The 22,470-nt window shown below is 32.5% G+C and overlaps 4 protein-coding genes across 6 annotated transcripts; 1 reads left to right on the forward strand and 3 right to left on the reverse strand.

Annotated features, from left to right (window-relative positions):
- Nucleotides 1-1,547: 1,547 nt before the first annotated feature.
- On the reverse strand, nt 1,548-3,816 carry LOC104730448 (protein SPEAR3-like). Its single transcript, XM_087479851.1, has 5 exons — nt 3,262-3,816; nt 2,720-2,833; nt 2,233-2,306; nt 2,012-2,087; nt 1,548-1,875 (listed from the first exon to the last, which is right to left on the reverse strand). Exons 1-5 carry the CDS (start codon nt 3,490-3,492, stop codon nt 1,789-1,791), a joined length of 582 nt encoding a protein of 193 aa, XP_087335977.1. The 5' UTR covers nt 3,493-3,816; the 3' UTR covers nt 1,548-1,788.
- Nucleotides 3,817-11,238: 7,422 nt separating this feature from the next.
- Nucleotides 11,239-13,078, reverse strand: LOC104730449 (uncharacterized). Its single transcript, XM_010449610.2, has 9 exons — nt 12,849-13,078; nt 12,667-12,723; nt 12,286-12,383; nt 12,114-12,183; nt 11,973-12,021; nt 11,798-11,886; nt 11,673-11,720; nt 11,519-11,578; nt 11,239-11,427 (listed from the first exon to the last, which is right to left on the reverse strand). Exons 1-9 carry the CDS (start codon nt 12,906-12,908, stop codon nt 11,338-11,340), a joined length of 621 nt encoding a protein of 206 aa, XP_010447912.2. The 5' UTR covers nt 12,909-13,078; the 3' UTR covers nt 11,239-11,337.
- Nucleotides 13,054-15,561, forward strand: LOC104733246 (uncharacterized; the record flags this gene model as incomplete). Its single annotated transcript, XM_010452842.3, has 8 exons — nt 13,054-13,193; nt 13,297-13,328; nt 13,571-13,612; nt 13,693-13,785; nt 13,893-13,985; nt 14,117-14,205; nt 14,295-14,345; nt 14,451-15,561. Coding segments are annotated over 8 exons (570 nt in total), but the record flags the coding sequence as incomplete, so codon positions are not given.
- Nucleotides 15,562-15,646: 85 nt separating this feature from the next.
- Nucleotides 15,647-18,598, reverse strand: LOC104733247 (putative transcription factor bHLH056). Of its 3 annotated transcripts, XR_015575031.1 has the most exons (9): nt 18,509-18,598; nt 17,422-18,415; nt 17,272-17,346; nt 17,124-17,189; nt 16,967-17,032; nt 16,741-16,820; nt 16,252-16,644; nt 16,078-16,156; nt 15,760-15,980 (listed from the first exon to the last, which is right to left on the reverse strand). XR_015575031.1 is itself a non-coding variant. In XM_087479268.1 (8 exons), coding segments are annotated over exons 1-8 (1,659 nt in total). In that variant the 5' UTR covers nt 18,511-18,598; the 3' UTR covers nt 15,647-15,933. The 3 variants fall into 3 exon arrangements, 2 of the variants coding, with proteins under 2 accessions (XP_087335394.1, XP_087335395.1); XM_087479268.1 differs by lacking the exon at nt 16,741-16,820 and having other exon boundaries at nt 15,647-15,980; nt 16,252-16,581; XM_087479269.1 differs by lacking the exons at nt 15,760-15,980; nt 16,078-16,156; nt 16,252-16,644 and having other exon boundaries at nt 16,687-16,820.
- Between the last annotated feature and the right edge of the window lie 3,872 nt (nt 18,599-22,470).

Consider the following 22,470-nt stretch of genomic DNA (forward strand, 5'->3'; position numbering starts at 1 on the left):
TCTATATATCGAAGATAAAAAAAAAAACACATGTTACTTGAAAAAAAAGTGCTGTTTTATAAAATAGAGAAATCGAAGGTTATAATAAGCGTAACTGTTTTTTTTTTTTTTTTTACAAATAAAGAAATCTATAAAATTATTTATTTATATAAAACTTATGATCATTTAAGAAAATGCTCAATTAGGATTATTTATATCACTTGTTCTTCTTTTTTTGGGGGCAAATATCACTTGTTCATGACTAGTTTGTTTTGGGCATCAAACAAAAAGTCCAAAGCCCTTTCGGAAAACATAGGATTAATTTAGCTATTAAGCATTGTGCGTCCAAATTATCAGACAGGAAGCGAGTTTAAGTCCATTGAGCATTTGTGCATATGATTATACGTATTTATATCCCACTTAGGATGAAAAAGCTGAATAATTTGACTAATTTCGATTCGACTTTCAGATCTAATGTTCTGATTGTTTTCGGTTAACATGACAGAGATTGGACATATATAGATTTGTATCTTCCCCATTCAAAAACATTAAAAATTCGTCAACGGTGAACTATAACACTGTAAACAAAGATTAGTTTAGATAGATCAAATTTAGTTTAAAACATGAATAAAACGTTTCTTTTAAGGTTTTTTTTTATGGTTCAAGTAATCAGATCTAGTGATCAATCAAGAATAATCACTTTCGGTGGGTGTTGAATAGTATTGATATATTCTTATATTATTATATAATTATTATCTTCATGATAAAGCTCGATCAATGGTAAATAGACAAATATTGTACGAGCAAAAAAAATTCATAATTATATAGTCTAAACTTTTAGTTTCATTTTTTCCATTTCTTGTCATTATTAGATCAATGACACCAAATCTCAATCAGTCAAAGTTATTGTGTATCGCTTTTATTTTCAATCTATCACTAGAGACCACAGAGACCAACCAATTGATAGATTCTTAGATAAAGATTTAATTTTAATCTTAATCACAAAAGTAATCAATCAACATCGTTTTTTCGATGATGTCGTACCATTGTTGGCTCTTCTTACAACACATATAATCATATAAAAGCATATGGCTAACATTTTAATTTATCCGAATTAACCTTTTTCTGAGTCTTTTTCTTAATTTGGATTTACATACGAAAGCCAGCTCTATTTACAAGTTTATACCCACTGAACAATGTCTAGAGGAATCATCATCCCCTTCAAAGCATTTTTTCTTATTCTTTTCTTTTATCACATGATCTATATATACTACTTATCTTAAGTTTGATCATTTAATTTTGATAAAAGTTTTATTTTTATTGTTACTGGTCCAATGTAAAATTTAAATGAATTAATATAGTTGGTTTATAAGAATTGTCTTCTAATGCATATATACAGCTGCTTAGTTTGTATATATAATTCAACTACTACATATACACTTTTTTTTTTTACTACATAATACGTAAATGTAGAATACAATTTTCTTTGTCTTAGAAAATTATATCACTAGTGCACAACTTTCTATTAAGGGAGATTCTAATAGACGAAACGAGGCAAGAAGACGTGATTACGTAAGCCTTCCATTGACCGTCGTTGTGATTCAAGATTTATACGAAATTATGTAGATTAATTTACAAATATACTCTATATATTATTTAAAAAAAACATCTTGATATGAAAATTTTTGATACCCCATAAGGCCATAAATCAAATCAAATGACCTATATATTATTTCTCTAATTTGCTTTGAATGTATAACAAATCCATGGCATCTTTTTCAATAACATGAGTTCATACATTAATTAAAGTCACAATCTCAACTCCAAATCTAGCTCATTTGCTTCACTCGTTTCGAAGTTCTGAATACTCGATCCCAACGATATATTTCTCGGATCCTATAACCATTGGGGAAAAAAAAATCATTCAGAGAGACAACAAACACGATTATGTCAAATCTAAGTACTTACTAACCATTATATCTCTTAAGAAATACGGTAATATAAAATACAGTATATATGTATAAATAATGACCTCGTGTAAGAAGTGTCTGGTTGTGTTTGGTTCCACAAAATGTTGGCTCTCCAAGATGCCGTAGCTCGGGTTCCAACTGTGTTATAGAACAATTATTAGCTTTTGTTTTAAATATGTCACAAAAACATCTACATGCATGTATATCAACAACATAACATGTAAACTAAAATACTATTGTTTATACATATAATCATATAATAACTATAACAATGAGTACGGACCTCGGTGCTACGTGAGGCTGAGAATCTCCGTATCTTATTGTTGTTCTCTCGTATTGATCATTATTTGCATTCATCTGTGAGATCACAAAAAATAATAATGAGAAACCTCATTGACGAAATCTGACTTATTAAAAATAATTTCCTCCGAGTTTAAATTACATGGATCTTATTCCATTTGTTTAATTTCACGTCTATAATTAGTAATTAGTAGTTGGTAGAACGGAATAAAATTGTTTGAGATTCTTTTACTTTTTTTGATAGATAGAAAACAATGATGATTAATACGAATATAACTGAAGATTTTGTTATTAATTACGATGCGATATTTGAAGCTAAAATGATTTCGATCTAAGTTAATAAGAATCTGATTTAAATATCTTCTAAATCTAAAAAGATATGCATTTAAGAACAACCATGTAATGAGTATATCATTAGTTTGTACTAGATACGATTTCTATGGATATACACATATACAACATAGACGTACCATCATGTTTGGGTGAAAGCCGTAAGGAACCGATGATGGTGATGATGATGCATATGTAAAGGATGGTGATGAAGTTGGTATGGATTGATATCCTACTTGCATCCTCACATCATCCTATATTATTCAACATTCACAAACACGATCGTTATTAGTATAGCCCATTTCGATCAAAAAAGATGAAACAAATGCATGATGAATCTGTAAATATAATATATATCATTCTACAATTCGATTTAGACATTACGTACGAAAACAGTTTTTTTTTTTTTTTGCATTATATATGATGAATCATGAATGATCTGATCATGTTGTTATGCTATAAACGCGAATATGCTTCCTCACCAAGCCTTAGCTGTAAGAAAATTCTTATTGCATACAGTTAGCTCTCATGATCAAAAAGAAAAATACCAATCAAAATAATCATTGGTGTCACGGTCTAAGATTCTAAAAAATTTAATATAGAGTTATAAAAACCATTACTACTAGACTATATATATACACATGGATCTATGTAGATATGTATATGTGTGTGAAATCTGTACCTGATGATGATTGAATGAGGGATGATAAGAAGGGTAAGTATTGAAGCTGTTGCAGTTATATTCTCCGTGTAATCTAATCTTCTCTAACTGCGCCACACCGAGACCTCTCTGTGGCTGCTTAGGCTTGTCAGAACCGTTCTTGTTCTTCCCTCTTTTTGAAGAAGAAGAAGATGTTGGTGACGACGACGAAGATCCACCCATTTTTGGTCTCCCGAAAAAACTACTACCCATTTCTTGGTTTATTCACCGGAATATTAATAATAATCAAGAACTAGAGAGAGAAAGTCTTGCTAGAGAGAGAAAATTGTTTTTTTTTTTCTTTCTGTGCGTGTGTGGGGTTTGGTTTGGTTAGCTTTGAGCTGAGGAATCGAAGAGATCTCTAATGGTGATCTCTTCTTTATAAGCTTTTTTATTTTATCTTTTTGTCAATAAAAAAAAAAAATCTTTTTAATGGTTTGTTATTAAGATCAGTAACTACTGCATCGCTGGATCAGATTGTGTCCAGATTTCATTAGATACGTCCCACACACACATACACACATACATACATTACATAGATTTTATGCCCTTATTTGATTCACAATTAATTCTGACAAAAGAAAAAAATACATTTATTAATTACAATGATTGTCCAATATTTTAATCGTGATTTTATAGTAATATTTTTCATTTTTTCCTCGGTTTTGGATGACTTCCAACGCAAAAGACTAATACAATTACATTTTAATATATATAGATCGGATCATAATACAATACTGTTCTTCATAATTACACAAACGAATAGCCGACGGGTCACTAACTTACTAGTATTTTTCTTTTACTCTTTACGGTCCACGTAGGATAATTATAAATTAACACATATGTTTATTCTTATTTTATTGATGATTTTGTAAACTTACATCATAGTATTACGTTTTTAATCAGAAACGTATTATAATCTAATTAGAGACCGTGTTTCCTTTCTTTTTTTCTATGCCGATCGATCATAAGCTTTCTCAAAGTACTATACTTGGTTTAACGTTATTGCGTATTCATATATAACAATAAATCATGGTATCTTCTGGGGCAGCAATTAGATATAAATATATAGCTTTGAGATTCGTATTTTAACTTTTTAGGGTATGTACTGTCGAGAAAGACACCAAGAAAAGCAGAAAAGGAAAGCAATCGAACTATATAATATAACGTTAAAATGACTTCAATATAATTTAATTAGTACATATATATTATAGTTTGAGTCAAAGTCATATTCAAATTACAGTTTCAAAATATTCATCTTAAAAAAAAAAAAAAATTGAAGCTTTTTGTAGTATCTTTATTGTACACGTGTGTACATCACCAACCTTAATTTATAGTTGCAACACTTACACTTTTCTTTTGTTTTCATAATAATTTTTCAGAGCTTTTTTGTGTTTCATAATTTTAATATTTAACCATAAAGATAGTTTATTTCTTTGTTTCTTTTTACTTTATGATTATAATTTAATGGTCACTTTGTAAGAAAACAATAATATTGTAAACATTTCTAATAAAAATAATTTTGAATGTAAACTATACATACCAAAATTCTAATCTGATCAAAATCTGATCCGTGAAATTTTTTCTTCTAGAAAAATGCCTATTTTCGAACCCAAATATTTTCAAGCCAAATAGATATGTGTATATAGTAAGAATATTACAAAAAATTATTTCAATCACAAATACATCATAGTTTTGACATTCTCTATTATTTAATGTACCCATGAGCTACAAATGTTGTTTTGTTTTTAATGCCTTTTATCATATAAAAACTATAGTCCCGTAAGTTATGTACTCTCTACTAAAAGAATGCCCAGTTTTTAATTAGTACACACCAAAACCTAAGAAACTATTAAAATGTGAAGATTTAGTTAAATTTTAAATAAGACAGACTATTATGTTATACACAAAATTATATACACTGACAAAATAAAAGAATCTCAATTTTGTCTTCCATAATTTTACATTTGTTCCGTTTCACGAAAAGTGTTATTAAAAAAAATCTTGTCTATTTTAATTTAAAGCTACTTTTTTTTTGAATTTGAATCGTTATCATCTAATAAATTACATTAAATAAGGTCATATTTTACAACAATTACTTTTTGATTTATATAAGACGTGTCGAAACTATATTTTGTAAAATAGAAAATATATTATTTCTAAAATAATAGAAATTATTATTGGTTTGTACTTTATATGCATATTTATATTATATATACATGTTATTTGCCTTTTTCAAAAGGGAGTTAAATGGTTTCATTATAAAAAAAAAAAAAAAGGAGTTGTCACCATGCCAACAAATAAAATGTTCTTTAAACGTGTTTTAATTCTATATCACAATTAATTGGTTATCAAGTCAGTGACATAGCACTCGGTCCATGCCCTCTCGGATTTGGAATAGTGGCACACCAAAAATGATTTTTCACTCCATTTGTTTCGTAAAGATGCAAACAAAATTTCAAAAAAATGGTTTAACAGTTTTCTGTAATCAGATATAAAACTTAAAGAGAGTCTAACAGTTCATATCAACCAACAAATAAATAAATTTATATCAGCAAATTGAGTTATCTTTATACTTTCTAAAGACACTGATCGAGTAGACATTGAGTGTATACATTTATCTAACTAACCATTATCTAATAACTAGCCTCTTAAAATGTCTTCAGTTCTGCTGGTGTGGCTCCTTTATAAATACGAGCCGACGAGTTTTAGCTACAGTATAGAGGACAAACTATATAAAAAACATGATTATTTCTATTAGCTATGGTTATCCTATTTTATTAGCCCAAACTAGTAATTATTAATTACAATATACTTATGTCGTGAATCATGTGATACCCCGAACATCTCTCCTAGCCTTAATATATATAAACTCAATAAATAAGTAGTTTAATTAGTAAAAGGGTCACATTTTTAAAAAGACAAGGAACTAACAGGTGTGTGCCACTTGTAGGTCAGATGCTAACGAATTAATATTCTTTCTTAGCAATGACGCCACTTTAAATTTGATTAATATGTCAAATTAATATTTTAGTGATATGTTTAATCAATAGATAGGCTTTGATTTTGAATGGCACAGTAGTTGTATTTTTACATGCTAAAAATTATCGAGATAATGATCCGGCTTCGGCCTCTTCTTGCGGACATAGATCTCGCGAGTTCTCTCCTTACTAGTTTCACGTTTTAGATATCCCCGGTCGGACGGTCGTGTAGATCACATCCGTTCTATTTCGCAGTGATAACTACTTTTGAATGGTCTACAAGACTATCAAGTTCGATATAACTAAAGCAAATGTTTTGGACATAAAAACATTTACGATACAAGTGTGATATCAATATTTTTAATTATTTAATTTAAAACTTCTCTTTCACCGTTTACTACCACATTTTTTTATAATTCAGATGTCATAAACATTAAAACATACGTGTTTGAACTCATATGATAACGTAACGAGACAACAACACTGATATAAATCACTAAAATTAGTTTTAAATCCATTATATAATAATCGATCGCAGCATATATAACACCAAAAATTAGTTTTAAATCCATTATATAATATCTACCGTAGATTTTCTGCACATGCATCCCCCTGCTACACTATACATTATCTACTGTCTATATCTCTTTCTGTATATTTCTTTAAATGTTGTCATATTATAATTTAAAATACTTTCTTTTATAAAATATGAGTCCAAATCAAATCTTATTGATCCTCTTACTTACCTTGACAACCAATCAAACATAAAGTTCCATTCTATATCATAATTCATCCTTAAGTATGCAATATTTCGTTTTGATTTGACATAATTTGATAAAATACTGGATGTGATCGTATTTTAGCTTCTTTTTTATAACAGTATTTTAGCTTTTTTGAGGAATATTAGTTAGACTTGATGCCTTGATGGTATTACAAAGTATATCAAAATCAGAGACCAACTTTTTTTATATACGTACAGATGCGATCTATTAAAGGAGAACTATAAAGATCTAACCCTAATTACTATCAACAATTAATAATTACTTACGCATATCAATGAAACCTAAGAAGAAGATGCATTCCAAAAACAAAAAACGTAACATACATAAAGTATAATTGAGTGGATGAATTTGTTTGTTTTTTAAATATATTTTAATTTCTAAAGGAGGTGATATTATCAATCCTATTTTTGTTAATTCTTACAAATTAAAGAAAAGTTTTTGTCTTCAGTCTAACCTGCAGCGGTCGTTTATTAAAAATTTATCCTCTGTACTCGAGCAAGAGACGTGTAGATCATGGACGCATGGGCGTAATAATAAGATAACATTTGTTAAATTTGGACTTATTTTGGGTTTACTACTAAAAACCAATTGGAAATTAGTAGATTGACTCTAACCCTTTATATATTAATGATAGTTCCTTTAAATTTTAGATGTGGGACTTGGTTTGTATCCCAACAATCTCCTCTTCAAACCAAAGATCACATGTAGGATATTAACACGCCTCCTCGAGATGATAACTCCATCACAAACCGATCCTACTTGGACTGATAATAAACCCCTTCTTGGGCCCCTATTACTCGGGTTAACAAGAGGGATGTCCGTATCCATTTTTCTAGGTCCATCAGAATTTTAACTTTAGGCTCTGATACCATGTTAAATTTGGACTTATCTTGGACTTACTAGTAAAAACCAATTGGCAATTAGTAGATTGACTCTAACCCTTTATATATTAATGATAGTCCCTTTAAACTTTAATGTGGGACTTGGTTTGTATCCCAACAACATATAGTCATATCATATTAACTGTTTAATTAAAGATATCTATTAAGGTATATATCCAAATAAATTTGGCTTCAGTTATGGAGACTAATAATAAAGGAGATCCTGGTCACATAAACACACATGCATTATGTACCAAAAAACCAACTGGCTGTTCAATTTCAACAACTATATCAAATTATATAAATAAAGTATTCTGAAGATTTCCTTACACATGTGATGTATTTTATCTGGCAATTGTTTTTATCCTGGTCTTCGTTACGATTTTGCAGAATGTAATGCAGACGTCGATACTATATAATTTGAGACTATTTAACAAATTCAAATTGTGTTGACTTATTTGTGGCGCTAGATCAAGCACCGTATACAATATAATAAGAGTCATGTGTTCACATCTAAAGTTCTTAAGGTTATTATTATTATACATTATATCGTACTTAATTATTTAACTTGTGAAGGTAAAAAAGGTTTTGATTTTTAAATTAAGCTTAGGAGAAAAGATAAAGGAAATAAAAAGGCGAAGTGTTTGACAAAAAAGAAAGAGCATCTCTCCACATGCAAGGGCTTCAGAGATTCAGGAAGCTGATATCGCAGTTTCCAAGGTCATCTCTATCTAGTTGTCTACCAAACTCACTTTAGATTATATATTATACTGCCATATACAATGATATGATTTGTCTACATGATCATCTTGTTAATTATATATAATATAGTTTAGTTGCATTTGCATACAATTGCATTGCTTTTCTTTCGATCTTGCTCTATTTTAGAATGATAAAGTTGACCATAAACTATTAAGCAAGCTATATCTTATGTTAAGATTGATAATTGGTGGCCACACCGGTAAATGAATCATGTTTTTCAAAGAGGAGTACTGATACATTTTTATACTTCATAAAGAGCGCAATCTTAAACAAAAATCTCAAAATTATTGGTTCGTTCATCAATCATCATTACATATATGGAGTTAAGTATGCACAACATTCGTGTTATTTATATTTTTCACAAATCTAAAATTCGTATTAGTACGTTTGTTTACGTAGCCACATAAAAAAATGCAAATATTTCGAAGTTGTATAACAACAATAAACAAATTTATGGACGTCGTCATCTCCGAAATCTCATAATAACTAAATATGGTTATTAGGTTATTGCAAAAATGGATTAGGTCTTCATTCTCTTTCTTCCAAAGCATATATGAAAATAAACTAAAATGGAATTTTGCAGCTAAAACCTACATCCCTAGCTAGTTGTCTTGCGTGATCTATCCTTGGATATGGGCTTATGGACATGTTGGTTTATTTTTAAGGTTATGCCTAAATTATTGGACTCATATGATCATATATAGAATCCTTATTATATAAGTCTTCAATTTTTAATGTATCGTTTTCTGATATTGTTCTTGTTTAATGGCATTGTTTACCCACATTTTATTATTGGTTTTCTTAAAAAAAATTGTGTGGTCGCATAGAAAAAGTGTTATGTTTCTTCCTTCGGATAACAAGCCTTTAGATATGATAGTGTGTGTGAGTTAAGTTATATATACTTATACTTACTGAACCACTTAAAGGACTATCCATTTCTAATTCCAGTAAAATTTGCATTACTAATATGATGAGTTAGCCCTTAAGTTATATATAGTAATTGTCAAAGTACGTAAGAGATTCTGTTAAATTTGTTTATGTAAGATATAAATGAGTATGTAGTAGTAGTCGATAAGGTTACGAAATGTTCGTCCCACGTGAGAGAAGATATAATTAAATCATTGAGAATCGTTGATGCTGAATCTTTACTAGTGATTTAGTTTTATATAAGCGATTAAATTAAGGAATTTTGTACATGTTCAATGAAGCTTCCTCCACCATCAACCATACGAATACCATATATTATATCACAAAATTAACTATAATACTCTAATACCTTTCCAACTCTTTCTTCTTTCCTTTCTGAATGATTACTTTTTAACAATCTTTGAGATAGTACAGATTTGATCCATTGGCTGATTTGTTTTTATTTTTCAATTCAGTTGGCATCCATGCTGTTTCTGCTATTATTTGATATCCTGCTAATTATTTTACATTAAATAGAATGTAGTATTATGTTAATACAAAGTTTACGAACACGTCATTTTCTTATTCTGACTTTCTTGTATAATGTTCTACTAGGAGGGACATTTTGGTTTTAAATTAAGTTCGAGTTATTCGACTTTTGAGTTTGTTCAAATCAAAAAGATTGATACTGTGTGTACTACTAGAACATATATTCTCCGTTGGTGTTTTTTTTTTTTTTTTTCCGTTTCTCTACTCATTGTTTTGTTGGGTTTGGAGAAATAGATACATCAACAAAATAAATAACTAAAAAACGACTTACTCTTGTAATACTATTACAATGCATCATGATATAATTTCAAGCTTTCAATTTCAACTTAGTTCAAATGACCACAACTTGGTTCAAAAGTTTCAATCTTCTTACAAACTATACTATTCACGAGACCAAAACAACAAAACCCGTTTGAACTTTGAACTATACTATTGGAAAAAGTTTTAATGAGTCGTTCTTTAATTTTGTGTGACGTCTTCAAGAACTTCCATTGACTTTTTCTTCTTCAACTAAAGCATATTATAATTTATGGTAAAGAGGATTAAGACAGTGTAACACAAGTTCAACTCAAACTAACAGACTTGTGAAAGTTACAATCATCTTTGGAATCATCGTTGAAGAAGCTTTTTGTATCTGATCTCAAGGCATTGATGTCGATTATTATTATCCGAGATCACTAAATTCACTGCTTAGGAGTATGAAACAATTTGTATCATGCTCAACTCACAACCGCCCTTTGTTTGTATATAACATTTATCAAAACAATCTTAACACTACAAGCAGTGGTCTCTAACCTTTTATCAAAACAATCTTAACACTGCAAGCACTGCTTAATCCGGTTGGTCTCTAATCTGATATGTGTAAGCGCATGAGACGGTGTTTTGGTTAATGATTTGGTAAAGCAGCCGGACGCTACTCGTGGGGAAAACATCAAAGTCAGAAGGTTTGCAACATTATGGAGAAGACAACTGAGACACCAATTTCCCAGCTGTGGACTGCTTTTTGTTGAACTACAAGCAAAATCTTACCCTTCTTTTTGTAGACAAGCTGCAACCTATTTTCAATGTAAAGCTGTACTTTTGTTCACGAAGATGAGGTTGATTCATAAAACTTGACTTTTCATATTAAAAATCCTTCCATGTATTATCAATCTTAACACAAAGCTAAACATTACATGATCGTGAGACGGTCTAGTTCTATTTAGGCTCAAAACGCCAGAGATCAACAGCAATATCAACTTCTTTTCGCTTGTGGAACTTGTAGAGTTTTGGCAAGTCATACCGGAGCTGCAAAAGAGAACAACATGAATAAGTCGGAATGATCAGACACATTCACATCAGAGCTTTATACGATACTTTCAAATCTTTTAAGCCCAACCTCGCACAGAACTTCAGCACTTTTTGCATTGAAATCACGCAACGCCGCCCTTTTAATGTGCTGCGAGAATGTAAAGGCTGTTAGTAGCAAGAAATGCATTAAGCGTGAATAGTAAGTAGTTACTACTATAAGGAAGAAGGAAGGCATTGCTTACTTCTCTGGTAGATGTCTTATGCAAGGAATAGACTGCATGTGAGGCGACCTGCATAACAAAATATAATCGAGTAATTCTAATCAAGAAAACAGTAAATATGAGATTTGCTTTCCTGTGTTTATTACCTTCATTGCCGCAGAGAGAAACTCCATGTCAGCTCCTTTCTTACGTGTACCAAATGGAGGGTTCATTACTACAGTATCCACAATCTGGCCTAAAACAATCCATGGAGACACAAAAATGTCATCAGTGGATTCTTCTTTTCCTTGACTAAATTACAGAACGAAAAGGAGATTGTACCTTTTAACTCTAACTTTGTAATGTCACACTGAACGAAATCTATCTCCACCTGCAAAACTAACAAATTTATAGCAACGGTATTGCAACCAACCAAAAAGGAAGACTCATTTACATAAAGAAGAACTTCAAAAACAAAAGAACCTCAAGCTCCTCTGCATTTAGTGTTGCTGTTTCAAGAGACTGAGGATCGATATCGAATCCAATCACAGACCTGTTTTTTTTAAAGCACCAAACAGATAGATAACCACAGAGGATGAATAATTAGATGCATTGATGAAATGATGAGAGAAAAGATGAATAATAAATAACTCACGCTGCATCTAGAAGAGCAGCAGCAACACTTAAAGTACCACAGCCACATCCAAAATCAGCAACCACCTTATCAGTTATGTCTCCATATGAATTCTCTGCCTAAACAAGGATACAGATTCAACACACACACACACACACTTCAGGCTTCTTGAAGAACAGGAACTAAGCAATAGCAACTATATAAAGACATTACATTTTCAATCATTACTAGCCTTTTATGACTCAACCCAATTAAACATAAGAGTCAAGCAAAACGCCCAATTGAGAATGATCCATTCCACAGACCACAGAAAGCATGAAATTAACCTCATTGCCCAAAAGGTGTATGTAAACTAAACAACAAAAGCAATAAACTTTTGAGCAGAGGAAGAAAGGAATTTACAGTGAAAAGCATACGAGAAGCAATGTGAGGACCAGTTGGGTATTGCTCCAATTCCACCTGCCCACACAAAATCATCAAAACAAAGTTTGTTCGACGAAATCAGCAAAAAAAAAAAAAAAAAAAAAAAAAAAAGCTCAATTTTTATAATTCAGAAGGAAGAAAGAAAAAATCTTTGAACATACTTTAGGATTAGAGAACTGTTCAAGATCACCCAACAAGCCTTCTAATTGCTTCAGCTTCATCTTTCTTCTCCGGCGCTTCTGATTCTGAATACTGAAAAATTCACACACCAAAAAAAGAAGCAAGTCAAAAAGTCCTCCGTGACTGTACTGTTAGGCCCATTGGGCCTTTTTTTCCTTTTCCTCACTCAAAGAAATAAAACCCAAATTGCCCTCGTTCGTGATTGAGGTTTCTCTTGTTCTCTTCCCTGAATCGCGTCCGTCGTTGAGAGAGAGAGAGAGATGTGTCCTCGAAATCTGCAAGAAGGTTGTATCCAAGTACAAGTGTCCTTCGTGTATTCTTCCTTAGTAAGTCTTCTTCTTTCTTCTTCTTCGTCTCTCTGTTTATATTTAGGTTTACTCTCTGTTTTCGTCATTGTTTCTTACTTGGGTTATGTGGCTGTCTCTGCAGCTGTTCATTGGCTTGTTTCAAGATACATAAAGGTAAGTCCTTTTTGTTTTCTTTTTAGCTCCCTGATTGATGTTAATATCTAACTGCGACTTTCAAAGTGTTCGACTTTGTAAATTGAATTCAATGAGTGTCTCTACTTTGCTTCAATCTCGTGACCCTTAGAATGACTTAGTCCATTGGACCCCAAATAGAGGAAAATTTGTTTGTGTATCTGTTTTGCTTCAATGAAGTTTTAGCTGAACAATTTTACTACGTAATCTGACTAATGATGCAGAGACTCCATGTGCTAAACCTTCTTCAACAGAGGATAATCCAGGTTAGTGCATTTACTCTATTAGTTTTTTGTTTGGTATGTTGTTCAATCATAGTTTGAGTCATGATCTGGTTTTGTTGCAGCTTCTCCACCAAAGGAAGTCCCTGAGGAAAGACCAGTACATGTTGAGGAAGCTACTAATGATGTTGTTGAAAAGACACAGCATAAGGCTATTGGTATGGCTCTTCCTAACTTTTAGTCGCATCTAGATTCATGGGATGAGTGAGTTTCAATACCTCTAAACTAGCATCTGACAATAGACGTTTGAACCTTGGTTTTGTAGCTGCGTCTCCAGCCAAGGAAGTTCCGGTAGCAAGACCGTTACATGTAGAGGAAGAAAAGTTTGTTTTAGAGAAGGCACAGCTCGAGGCTATTGGTAATGGTTCTTCCCAACTTACTCTCATATAGATTAGAGTAACGAGACATTTACTCAAGTGATTGGATAACAAACGTTTGAACAAATTTATAGCTTCATAGGCCATTTCTAAATCTGAAAACATTTTGCAGCTTCTTCTAGTGAAATCCGAGATGCTTTAAAGGATGAAGCCCTTCAGAAACTCATCTACAATATTGATAGTTCTTCCAACCCATTACAGGTAGATCTCATTTTGTGTCACGGTTTCATCAAAGGTTCGTTATTGATGTTAGTAACAAGATTTGACGAAACTGTTTGTGCATCTATCAGGAACTCGATCAAGCGATGGGGGTTGAAGCTTTCCGCGAATTCACAGACAAGGTACATACACAGTCTTTAAAAGCCTTCTCACGAACTTGCAATAATCAATGACCAGCAAAAACAGCCTCTGCCAAGTTTCTCACTTCGTTTTTCTTTTCTTTTCAGATTCTATCAAACATTTCCAAGAGTAAATGACAAGCAGTGATCGAAGTCTCTTGAGAACATAAGTTCCACAAGTATTCTTGCTTAGTGTGTTTGTTACAGTTCAAGTGAAATGTTTATTGGCTATAAAAAACGACGTCGCCGTTTTGGTGTATCTAACATCTCTTCTGTGGCGTACCTTGCAACATGTACATGTATATATTGACTTCCCTAGATAATGACATTTACAGAAACAGGGGAAAAGAACTAAAAAAAGCACTCACTTCAACCTTAAAAAGACAGACAAAGTCTACATGCTAGCTCACTGGTTAATTATATTCACAATTATGATTTGCTTGGAGAATTGATCCTTGTTAGCTCTACAACATCAACCTGAACACAATGGAGGTGCATTTGTCAGAATCTTGACCATTAACTTATCTCGCAAGAAAATGTTTGGCTATCCTCAAGTTCCTTGCTACTACTCTGCTGTGATGTTGTTAGGCTCTTATATGAGAACATTTTTTAAAAGGATCTTGTGAGCATCAGGAGGTGGTTGTTACAACTGATGGAGACCAAGTGACCAACAAACTGGCTATAGGGCTTCATGTAAGTCAAAAATCGAGGCTGGTTCAGCACTGAGGTACACGCTGCAGACTTGCTAAAGGGACTCTGGATGAGTCAGAGGCTTTGGTGTGTTGGAAAAGGGCAGTGCCGTGCTAAATATGATGTAAGTACTATACCGCCATATGCTGTATCTGATAAATATGTCGTTTACCCACAAAGCTCCAAGGGAAACACCCAGAACCCAGATTCGTTGATTTGCGAGTTAGAAACCCTTAGTAGTGGTGGGTCACATTGCTTGAAAATTTTCTTCTCCATTGTCTGATGCCATTTGATTTTGTGCTTAGATAAGCTCCATATCTCTCTCTCTCCCTGGAAATGAGTGTCTTCGTGCGTGCTATGACTTTTGGTATATTCCCAATGACGTGTTAACAAGAAACATCACAAAATATATACTATAATAATAGTGAGATTTTTGTATCAACCTTAGGAAACAAACAGACTTCTTCTCACACCATCCTCTCTGCAATATCAATAAAATATTTAGTCATTTTGGCGTTATATTTCAGAACATGTTTTTTTTTGAGTTTTGACGCAGCTACTACTTCCAAATGCTATATATATAGATATAAATATTTCTTTTGACATAGGAGATGTTAGCCGGTCAAAATGGCACTTTACACTTGTAACATATAGTCTCAACAATTCAGCTATTACTTTTGCTCCTTTTCTATGTATTGTCATGATAGTTTTTATAGGGAGTTCAAGGTTAGGGTGTAATGCACAAACATCTCTCTTCTCTTGGCCCACCTTGCAACCTGTATACATTGACACCGTAGATTCTACGTTCTAACAAACAGTAAAGGGACCTACTTTAACCTTACACAGACTGACAGAGTGACAGACATAACATCTCTCTACATGTTAGCCATTTTGGCTTTCTTCAAAATTGTGATTTCCTTGGAGAACAGATCGTTTTTAACTCCACGACTTCAGCCAGCAACCACACAATGGAGATGTCTAAGTCAGTATCTTGGCCATTAACTTATCTCGCAAGAAAAGACTTCACTCCCTGATTCTTACTAACCTGTTGGTTGGTTGCCCTGATCCTCAAGTTCCTTGTTAGTACTTGCTTGGCTTACACTCGGCTGTGATGTTGTTTGACTCTATACAAACCAATTTTTTTAAAACGCTTTCGTGAGCATCACCATTTGCTATTGAAGAGAGGAACAAGCGCAATGGATACATGGAAAAGAATTACCTGCGATGGAGGAGGAGGAAGTTGTTGCATCTGGTGGGAACCAAGAAACTGACTATAAGGATTCATGTATGCCGGAAACTGCGGCTGGTTCGGCACCACGTTAGGCTGCGGTGTTGGTAAATGAACTGTGGATGGGACAGAGGTCTGAATGTTTGGAAAAGGGTGGTGCGGTGCTGGATATGGTGGATCCGCAATATGAGGCGGCTTAGGTGAAGGCATAAATGGAGGCTGATTCATACCCATCATCCCCATGCCCATCTGAGGCATGAACTGTTGCATATTCCCTGCATTCATCATAGGCGGCATCGTACTTTGTACCGTAGATATCATCTGGCATAACAACATCGATTCAGATATTAAAATCTCAGTCATGTCATGAAGACATATATAATCCTGTAAAGTTGTGAAGCAAAACAGAAAAGTAAGACCTCAAGAACAGGGCATAATAAGTGGAATCAGTTATAAGGTCATCTCATCTAATCCAAGTACCAGTATTTTCCAAGTAGAGAGACTTATAAGATTTGCAATTATCTCCCATGAAACTTTATAACCCTTCCAAGAAGATGAATCTGCGGGCATTAAACCTTAACTTTTTAGGAACCAAAACCTGCGAAGATGTTGGTCGGTAGGTAGACACAAATAAAACTCTAGTCCTAGCTAGATTCATCTAAGCTATTTCCATGTTCAAACACACATTCTATTGTTGAGGGCATACCTGTACTTGGCTATTTAGTTTTTTCACGAACTGAATAACATCCTCCAACATTGAAGCTCTATCAGACTGATCAGAGTATATAGACAGAACAAATCTGAATCAGAAACAACCTTACGTCTCATAACAACAAGTTATAAAAAAAAATTGTGAACGACACCTTTCTGGAGCCAGGAATGAGTTCTTGCAGAGCGTTCATCTTCTCGTTGATCTTTTCTCTCCGTTTCTGTTAAAAACAAAAACAAGTTTCAATGGAGAGATGAAACAGAGAGTCCATTTTTGGAAACCATAAAGGAAAATATAAGAACCCTTTCGGCGAGGTTATGCATTTCTGCAGCTCGTGACCTCTTCCTAGATTTTGAAACACGAGCTTCTTCAGTTCCCTGTACGCCACGAAACATGGAAAGGTTAAGCCTTACATGGGCGCGCAGGTTAAACCTACCTGAGCTGTGACTCACCTGGATTCCGGCAACGGTTTCCTCTCTCTCCTTTCGCTTCTTGTCTTCGGTAATTCCCATCTGAGTCGCTGGTTGTACCTGAATCGGCTCTGTTTCGACCTTGCATACCTCGGACGACGGTGTTCTGGCCGTCTCAATCGCCACAGCCTTTCCCTTTGGATCAACAACGGGAACTGCAAAAGTGCGCGACACTGGACTCTCCGTCGGTGGTAGTACACATGATTCAATTGCAGAAGACGACGGGGTCGCGCTCGAGCCCACCTCCATGGACGGTCTAGCTTCAACTCGACCGCCGGTAAACATGTTCCCTCCTAGCCTCGAGAAGTTCGTAGAAACTTGACCAGGGGGTCTCTCCGCCGTCAGAATGTACTGAATACTAGGTGGTAGCTGTGCCAGAGAGGCCAAACTTTGCGGGAAAGTAAACGAAGACGACGTGGTCGCGGTCGAACCAACCTGCATCGAATCTCTCACCGCCGGGATCGATTGTCCAACTTCCATGGAATATATGTTCCTTCTTAGCCACGAGAAGTTCATAAGATTCTCCGCCCTTGTCACGGCCAAAGTCTGACCGGTGGGTCTCTCCGGCGGCAGAGTGTACGGAGCTGTGGATGATGGTGCCAACGAGACAGAGCTTTGTGGATGCGTAGCAGAAGTGGATGCGACGCCGTGGTATAAAAGTTCGGAGCAGATATAATCTTGGCTGTAAGAATGGTAAAGCCAAGACGCCATTTCATCTTCTTGAATGAAGAGATTCTGATGATGCATGTAAGGCTGAGGCTGCGGAAGCTGAAGAGAAACATTTTCTTCTCCACCACCACCGCTTCCACTGCCACGGAGAATGGTAGGAGGACAAGGCCGAGGAGGAGGAGGAGGAGGAGGAGGAGGAGGAGGAGGAGGAGGAGGAGGAGGAGGAGGAGAAGAGGGTCTTTGTGTATGGCTTCTTTGAACTACTTGACCACTCTTCCATAAGAGCTCCACTAAATCATCTTCACCCCTAAATCTCAAACAAACCTTAAATTTAGACACATCAAACAACAACAACAACAACAACAACAAAAAAACTTGCAAAAGTCAAAAGGAATCTTACATGATGGATTGGATTTGTCTGATCAAGCAGAGGAGGAAAAAGTAGAATCAGAAGAATGTGAGAAGATATCATCATCCTCGTTGGTTTTTGAAGTAGGGAACAACAACTATTTATATAAATTAAGACAACCAAAAAAATAATAATAATAATAAATTTTTAGACAAACCCAAAAACACATTTTGCGATTTGTATACCATTTATCAGAAATATCTATATTTTTATATGTGAATTGTTCAAAAGGAAGAGAATTTTGTCTCGTTTAACCAGAAAGCTCCAAAAAACCACTTAGTGAACAGTGTTTATATAAAATGTTTTTTTGGGTCAGATACGTTGAGTTTCTTTCTTTCCCCTTCTACTGATCAAATCATCATCCTTGTCATTCCCAAATTTTATGCTTTAGAATGTCTATTTTAGGAACTGCGGATAAGGTCTCTATCTCATTTCCGGATATGTGTCTCTATGTATACAATACACTGAATGAACGTTTTTAGCATTCACAATGACGTCGTCACTCTTCGCATCGACTCTTTTATTTCTCCACTTTGGTTTCTTGTTCATTATGGAATGAGCTAGTACTAGTATATATCTTATATAATATGAGAAGGTTTTTCCTAACTCTTACTCATATTGCAACATTTGACATTCTTTTTTAGTGACATCTGTCATCTTTTATTTCAAATTTTTTTCAACAAATTTATATCATTTTCAATTTCAAATAATCATACTTCTCTTATCCAGTTGGTACAATTGACATATATTTTTAAATCCACTTTTATATCTTAAGTTCTTTTGTTAAACAAAATCAGATTGTTTTATAATAAAATCTCATATTATATATTTGATACAAAATCTAATATTCTTTAACATTTACTAATAAATTAACTGATATTTGATACATCTGTTTTACACATTATCTTACATTCGATTTAATTTTTCTTTCATCCTTTTAAGTGAAAAAATACACACTATTTTATAATAAAAGAAAATATCATAATAAAAATCATATCTTGGATGAGAAATGAAATAGTTTAAATACATGATTATGATTATGCCTTTATGTAATTTTATAAACTTTAATTATTACACTTTTTAAAATCATATATTTTTTCCTTTTGTTAATTGAGTAGGCAATAAAGTTAGTCAGTTCCACTAAATTCCTATTAAATTATGATAAATTACATAATAATGTATAAATTACACAATAATAGCTTTTCCTTTAATATCAATGCACATATCAACATAAAATCGATCTGTCAAGAGTATTTCAGAATTGTTGTCATGTTCAAAATCATATATATATATATATATATATATAAAAGAAGATTTTGATATATGTTGACTTTTCTTGATTTTCTATCTATTTATTTTATTACACAATTGTAAGTGACATATTTAAAACAGTATTAATTAAATCATTAAGTTTGATTATTTCTTATATGGAAAATATATTGAAATTTTATATTTAATATCATGTAGTGGGTTACAAATTTCTTTCACCATGCATTAAAGAGAGATGCGTTTTTATAATTTCAATAACCACGCATTGAACTGTATTTAATCTAATGAAAATATTTATGTTACAAAAGTTATGACACCAAATTCCATAATTCCCAAATTTGTAACTGTCAATAAAATATTTTGAACCTAAGAATAACATCTATCTAACATTCAAATAGTGTACGTATATATAGCCATATGTAGACATTTACTTAAATACTTGGACTCAAATTTACTCTCAAATTATAGACCTGCTCTAACGTATCATCATCGCTGCAAGAGGAAAACAGATCGTCAAGTTTCTTGATCTGATGGTACTCTTCTCCAATCCTCGATGATCAAACAGAGGTTTGATGTCTAGCAAGGGGTCCTTATAATTAATCAAAATATATTTACTCTTTTTCTCCATAATCAAGATATATTTCATGTGTTATGTGTTTCACATATACGAAGAAGAGTGAAAAACATGGCCAAGTCTTTTTCAACTTTTACAGTTACGTAGACGCATTTTATTTTTGGTAGAATAATTACATAGATGCATTGACAAGGTACATTTTGTAAAATAATTTTGTCCTATTAAACAATATGTTTTTCTCACTAAAATCTAATCCATCCATTCCTTATTAATCCATTTTCTAGAGAACAAAAATGTTGCACAAAAAACAAATTTTAGGTTTTCTATATATTTTTAATAAGTAATTAATGACAAATTGTAAACTTCAAAAAAGAAACTGAAAATTGTTGGTTGAAATTTGTTAATCGAAAAAAATAATGCGACTAAAGTCAGTTTCTAATATGTTTGAAAATCCTAAAATATGGATTAATCAGGAACAGAGGGAGTATTGTCTAATATAACCATTTAATACAGTCCTACATAATTTTTAAACTAATATAGTGTTTAAAATTTTCAATGATAAATGGAAAGAAGGCCGGATTATGATTTCTGGCAACATTTTCATTTTGTTGGATGAAAGAGATTTTGTTTCATATTACAATATTGGCCAAGCTGGATTGTGGAGAATCACTATCCATGAAGATGGAGGCATATCAAAGGCACTTCAAACATTTGGACCGAGCAAAATAAAAGTTAATTATACAGAGGTGAGTCATAAAAAAAGCAAGCAATAGAAAAAATGGTACATCAATACTTATGAAATCATTCACAAAACAAAAAAAAAAAGTTGAGGTAAGTTCATTCAAGAGTGATGGAGAGATAATGTTTAGTATGTTTATTTGATAAGTATTTTAAGATCAATGATTGAATAACACATGATTTTTATCTGGATATCCAAATCTATTAAAATCATAGAACCAATTACCCCTTCTTAGTATTTGAAGTTTAGGGTTTATAATTTAGTTATTTTGTATATGTATAAGGATATTATTGAAAATGGATTTCAAGAGAGGGTATTTCTTTTAAAATTATTTATTGTTAAGTATTACTTTTATATGATGAAAGTAAAATTTATATATAGAACAACATTAAATTATCTATCAAAGTAATTATATAGTAAGGTCTTACAATTTTCTTTTTAGACTACTTCTCAGTTTTTTTTAAAAAAAAATGTAAAAAAATATAATTTATCTTAATTACTTAATGAAAATACAAAATTAAATTGATTTTGCCGTAACTAAAACAATGGTCCTATTATTATAGTAACATATTGTCTAAATATTTTCAACAATTCTGTGTAATTTAAATTTTTAATTTTCTCTATCTTAAAATGACTATTTTACGAAGCAACATATAACAATTATATATTAAAATATTATAGTTAAACCATAATATTATGAAAATTAATTTTTAAGACATATATTAACAATTATATGTACATTTCATATACAATTAAATAGAAACTTGATTCTTTATTTATTGCGTGGGCTACTTTCTAGTATATATATATATATATATATATATTTTTCTTTTATAACAAAGATAACATCTTCTTCTTAGTATGCACGACAATATCAATAAACATTTATATATTGGTTCTGCAGCGTCCTGTTTTTTTTTTTTGGCTCCATCTCTGCGTCCTGAACTTTTCGATTTCTTTTACATACTTGTGTGACGTTGATGAGTTTCAGCCAAATGTATTTCTTCTTTTTCATTTTCCAAAAAAAATATTATTACATGTGTGTTACATAATCATTTCTTTTGACGTAGGATGACGTTTGGCCATTCGGATACATACAAATACATGATTTATGCTTTAGGGCATTATGATTCCTCATCGTCGTCCGTATATCTGTCACATTAGTCATAGAAAACAATCTCCAACTTAAGGAGTTGTTAGCTGAGTCTTTGTGTTAAGTTTGAGCTAGTGTTTGCATTTGGCTTTTAGTGTTTGTGTTTAACATGTTTAAGTTTTTGTTTTCCCTAACGCACTTGTTTGGCCTACAGCACATTTGTAACATACAACGAGGAGTCGAGGATGTTCATGTACTTTGGCTTAGTCATTGTGTTT

Source organism: Camelina sativa, chromosome 12 (genome assembly GCF_030686135.1).
Source record: "Camelina sativa cultivar CO46 ecotype springtype chromosome 12, ASM3068613v1".
Classification (NCBI taxonomy): domain Eukaryota; kingdom Viridiplantae; phylum Streptophyta; class Magnoliopsida; order Brassicales; family Brassicaceae; genus Camelina; species Camelina sativa.

Excerpts from the sequence above, each read along its gene's own strand:
- LOC104730448 (XM_087479851.1), bottom strand. The coding sequence starts at position 3,492 with ATGGGTAGTAGTTTTTTCGGGAGACCAAAAATGGGTGGATCTTCGTCG. Across the intron at positions 2,834-3,261 it reads CCTCATTCAATCATCATCAG|GATGATGTGAGGATGCAAGT; the intron begins GTACAGATTTCA and ends TGAATAATATAG. Across the intron at positions 2,307-2,719 it reads GCTTTCACCCAAACATGATG|ATGAATGCAAATAATGATCA; the intron begins GTACGTCTATGT and ends GTGATCTCACAG.
- LOC104730449 (XM_010449610.2), bottom strand. The coding sequence starts at position 12,908 with ATGAAGCTGAAGCAATTAGAAGGCTTGTTGGGTGATCTTGAACAGTTC. Across the intron at positions 11,579-11,672 it reads ATAAGACATCTACCAGAGAA|CACATTAAAAGGGCGGCGTT; the intron begins GTAAGCAATGCC and ends ACATTCTCGCAG. Across the intron at positions 11,428-11,518 it reads GTGCTGAAGTTCTGTGCGAG|CTCCGGTATGACTTGCCAAA; the intron begins GTTGGGCTTAAA and ends TCTCTTTTGCAG.
- LOC104733247 (XM_087479268.1), bottom strand. Across the intron at positions 17,347-17,421 it reads AAACCGTTGCCGGAATCCAG|GGAACTGAAGAAGCTCGTGT; the intron begins GTGAGTCACAGC and ends CGTGGCGTACAG. Across the intron at positions 17,033-17,123 it reads TCATTCCTGGCTCCAGAAAG|TCTGATAGAGCTTCAATGTT; the intron begins GTGTCGTTCACA and ends TACTCTGATCAG.